Source organism: Echinops telfairi, unplaced genomic scaffold (genome assembly GCF_000313985.2).
Source record: "Echinops telfairi isolate 266 unplaced genomic scaffold, ASM31398v2 ScPeMD7_60;HRSCAF=208, whole genome shotgun sequence".
Classification (NCBI taxonomy): Eukaryota; Metazoa; Chordata; class Mammalia; order Afrosoricida; family Tenrecidae; genus Echinops; species Echinops telfairi.
In genome coordinates, this window is record NW_022103958.1 from 402,389 (window position 1) to 407,169 (window position 4,781).

A 4,781-nucleotide genomic window follows, 5' to 3' on the forward strand; every position below is an offset into this window, starting at 1 on the left:
TAAGTCAAGTCAATTTGGATGACCATAAGGGAAACAATCCATTTGCCTGTGCTTTACAATTAGCATTTACTTTGGAACTAAAGAGAATGTAATTATATCGACTGGAATTATTATCAAGTGATATTTGTCTTTTTCAAATCTTATTAAAGCAGCATTTTATTTTGAATATCAAATACAAAGTTTGCATTGATTTTTAAAGAGCCTGTTGAAAGCATTTTTCACTTCTCTGTTTCTTAAACTGTAAATGAAGGGATTGAACATGGGGATGATTAATGTGTAGAACACTGAGACCATTGTGTCCGTTTCAAATGAATGTGCGGATTTAGGCTGCAGATACATAAAGAGTAGAGTCCCATAGAACACAGTCACCACTGTCAGATGAGAGCCACATGTGGAGAAAGCTTTTCTCCTGCCCTCAGCAGAATTCATTCGAAATAGGGACATCAGAATAAATATATAGGATCCAAGCAGGCCCAGGAGCGAGGACATTAAATTAATTGCTGAAGTTGCTATCATCAACAATTCTACTTCTCGTTTATTTGAACAGAGCAAAGGTAGGATTGGAGCATTGTCACAATAGAAATGACTAATGACATTAGAGTCACAGAAAGTCGAGGTAAAAATCTTACTGGTGATCATCAGAGACTGAAAGGTACTGTAGAGATAGGGAATTCCCACAAGTGTATGGCAAAGTCTTGGGGACATGATGACATTGTAGAGTAGAGGGTTGCAGATGGCCACATAGCGGTCATAGGCCATGGCTGACAGAATGAAGAGTTCACTGATAATAAATAGAATATAAAAAGCCATTTGTATGACACATTCATAATAGGATATGGAATTTTTATGATCAACAAGATTTACTAGCATCTTGGGATAAATGACAGTACAATTACCAAGATCAATGAAGGCCAGGTGTCTGATGAAAAAATACATGGGTGTGTTTAGGCGGGAGTCTGCCTTGGTCAAGAAGATCAGACCCATGTTTGCAAACACTGTGATCAAGTAGATAATAAGGAAGATTCCAAAAAGGACAAAATGCAGCTCAGAGTTCCGTGTGACTCCAATGAGAATGAATTCAGTCAATACTGTTAGGTTCCTTTGGCCCATTTAGTCCAGCGACCATTTCTGGGAAGAACAGAGGAATTGGTATTAGTGTTCAGGTGTATTAGCTAAACAAATTAAACTAATTGTAGACAGAATGGGGACTTTTTCTTCATACTTCAGGATGGAAAAGCAATCCCTGAATCTGATTTTATTTAGCACAAGCTGTAGAAGAACCTCCTTCCCAAAAGTGTCAGATCCTCCCTGGTGCATAGTGGATGGTGAGTAGGGTCTCTAACCCCACGGCCAGCAGTCTGAAACCACGTGTCACACTGCAGGTGAAAGACCACACTTTCATATCCCATTAACAGTTACAGTCTTGCAAACCCACAGGGACATTCTGCTGTGCCCCTTGGGTTACTATGGATTGGAACTGACTTGATGGCAATGAGTTTGTTTGTTTATTTGTGTTTAATGAAATATACTATTCATTATATTGGCATAGATTATACTTTCAAGGTGAGCAATTTGAAAAAAATGCCATATTGCTAATTTAGAGGTAATAACTCATACACGTAATATTTTCTCCACACAGAATACTTACTTCCTCTGGCTTTTTTCTGTTTCTGAGAAATTTTGTGGGATTTTCATATTCTTGAAATGGTAGACAGGCATAATGTGAAGATAATGAAGCTTAGATTTTGGCTTTCTCATCAGCACGAGCCTTTACTGCAGCCACATAATGATAAACCCATTTCCATGGAGTCCATGCCAACCCATAATAACCATGTAATATGGAGCAGAATTTTCCTTTATAGTTTCCAGGATTCCCAATCTTTATGGAAACAGACTACTACATCTTTCTCTCATGGAGGAAGAAATCACTAACCATTTGGGTAACAGTCCGTGCTGGACCACAGCGTCACTAAGACTCCTCACACAGTTGTTTATCTGATAAACAACTTAACTCCCTGCCATCATGTCACTTCTGATTCACAGTGAGCCTATAGAGCAGGGTAGAACTGCTCTTGTGGGTGTCTGAGACAGCAACCCTTTACAGGAGCAGAAAGCCCACTCTTCCTCCCTTATGGATCACAGCCCAGCAGATAACCACTATGCAACCAGGACTCCTATTTTATCTGAGAAAATCAGATAGTGAATCTTTTTTTGTGGAGAAGAATATCAATGACTTGTTCTGAACATCTTAATATATAAATTTGAAACAGCTCTATTCGAAATAGACAGGAAACAGAAATAGATATGGTGATAATAGCTATGATTCATTCTGCTTCAGCATATACTCCATGGTTCTGTAACTTCCAGAAACCAAACAAAATGTTTGTCAGTCTACACAGTTTGTAGTGCCTATTTTGAAAAATAAGACTTATTCATAAGCAATCTAGTAATGGAAGGACACAACACGAATCATAAAACCAATAGCAATGAAAACTAAAACATGACTTTTCTAGCCAATGATTTTCCTAAAATTATTTCTAGTTTATCAAGCATCTCATAGTTCATGTGTAAGCTAAATATATTTCTAAGTCAATATTTGTATAGAAAGATCATTTATTATTAACCAAAAATTTCATATGACTTGGAAATAGATAAAATTCAAATGTGCCATGATGGCCTGGCAGTCCTGTCTTTAATAAATTTAGTTGAGTGAGATTAGTGATGAGGTTATCCTACATTACCTACTCTCTCTTTACTTATAGTATCTACATGCCACACACAACTTACACAAATCAAACAAATTTGGTGACAAGTTCAAATGCTCAAATAATGAAAACAATGTCCTGAAAATACCCTAAGAACACAGGGAACCCCATTCAATGAAATAGATACTTGAGGGTATTAGTTATGAATGGTATATGAATGTCTACACACAAACGTCATAAATTAAGGGAAATTACCAGGATCCCGTTGACCATCAGAATGAAAGACAGTTTGTTTCTTTTTCTTTGGTAGGAAGAATTTATGGTAGTTCTCCTCCTCAGTGATGTTCCCTGAGGAAGGATGTTCTGATTTACTGATTACATAATATTATCTGAGACACTTTTTAAATGTGCCAGCTGTGTCTACTAATTATCTAGAACACCCATCGTATTTCCCATTGAAACAAAACTTGAAGGGAAGGAAGAAAACAGCATAAATTATATTTATGCAAGATGTAAAGGAGCTCACTTACAGTCACGGATGAATGTTACGTCAGAAAAGAAAATTCTCAGGGCAATACCAGTAACATGAAAAGATTTGCAAAGTCATAGTGAAATAATATTGCTATGTACAAGTTTTAGTCATTATTTGAATGGTACATTTTTAAGAAATATCTAGCAAACAAGGTTTCATATGTGTCATGTAACCCATGCATGTATATTCAGAGCTCAGGAAAACTGTAATTTATCTTTAGTCACATTATTAATGATTATAGAAATTAATAATGGATCTAATAGTTTTAAATTTTATTTATATTATAGATACACATGGGGAAAATCCATCATGAATTTATTTGTTTAATATTTTGTGAGTTAGGTGAGGGTTTCCACAGTAGGTAAAGAGACGTTTGGTTTCATCCATGGAGTGTAATCCCCATAAAGTAGCTTCACTTATCCCCCTTCCTCCCTGTGTCTCTCACTTTCATTCCTACTTTCCTAATCCCATCTTCTGAACATTACCTTTGAGAAAATGTTGAAGAAATTCAAGCTACTCTGAAAGCATTAGCCAAGACCAAAATTCCAAGAATTGATGAAATACCAATTGAAATGTTTCAACAATGATGTTTGTTGAACATCACTTTTGTTTGTTGAACTCCCATGGCTCAATTTTCAACCTGACAATTATTGGGTATCAAGTCAGTTCCAAATCATAGCGACCCTATGCACAATAGAAGGAAACATTGCCCGTCCTCCGTCAATGTCACAAAAGTTAAGTTGAGCCCATTGTTGTAGCCACTGTGTCAATCCATCACATAGTCATCCCCTTTTTTGCCATCCTCTACTTTACCAAGCATGAGGTCCTTTGACAGGGACTGGTCTCTCCTGATATTATGTCCAAAGCACTTGAGACCAAGTCTCACCATCTAAGGGGAATTCTTGTACTTCTTCCAAGATAGATTTGTTCTTTTTGGAGGCAGTCTATAGCACTTTCAACAGTCTTTGCCACCACCATAATTCAAATGTATGAATGCTTTTCAGTCTCCCTTATTCAATGTCCAACATTCACATGCATATGAAGCCAGTGAAAGTACGCTGGTTTGGGTCAGGTGCAAGGAAAGACTGCATAACTTGTTAGGTGCCATTGAGTCTGTTCTGATGCATTGCTACCCTGTGCACAACAGAATGAACCAGGATAAGCTAAAGAATGCATACCTTATTCTTGTCTTCCTTATTCAAAATAATTTTCAAATGCATAGGAAGCAATGTAAACACTTTAAAGCAATGATATTAGCTCCCACATATTATTACCCTACTATACTAGGCAAGTAAGGTTCTGAACTATATTACCAGACTTCTCTAACCTATTCTGCGATTCCGTCGTGTAATTATAAAATATATTTTGTGGGTTTGGCTTTTTTGACTCAGCCTATAATTTTCCAGATACATTATTTATGAAGGTATTATATTTTCCTCAGAGTTATAAGATTTTCATTTATGATTCTCCTAAGGAGATACACAATTCATGAGTAATTCAAAGTACCTATAGAAAAGAGAACTTCCTATTGTTTCATTTCTTCT

At 36.5% G+C, this 4,781-nt stretch overlaps 1 protein-coding gene across 1 annotated transcript; it reads right to left on the bottom strand.

Annotated features, from left to right (window-relative positions):
- Positions 1 to 168: 168 nt before the first annotated feature.
- Positions 169 to 1,157, bottom strand: LOC101642375 (olfactory receptor 8K5-like). The gene has a single exon (XM_004708523.2). It carries the CDS (start codon positions 1,108 to 1,110, stop codon positions 169 to 171), a length of 942 nt encoding a protein of 313 aa, XP_004708580.1. The 5' UTR covers positions 1,111 to 1,157.
- Positions 1,158 to 4,781: the final 3,624 nt, after the last annotated feature.

What these genes read in the sequence shown, in the direction of transcription:
- LOC101642375 (XM_004708523.2), bottom strand. Translation starts at nt 1,110, where the DNA reads ATGGGCCAAAGGAACCTAACAGTATTGACTGAATTCATTCTCATTGGA.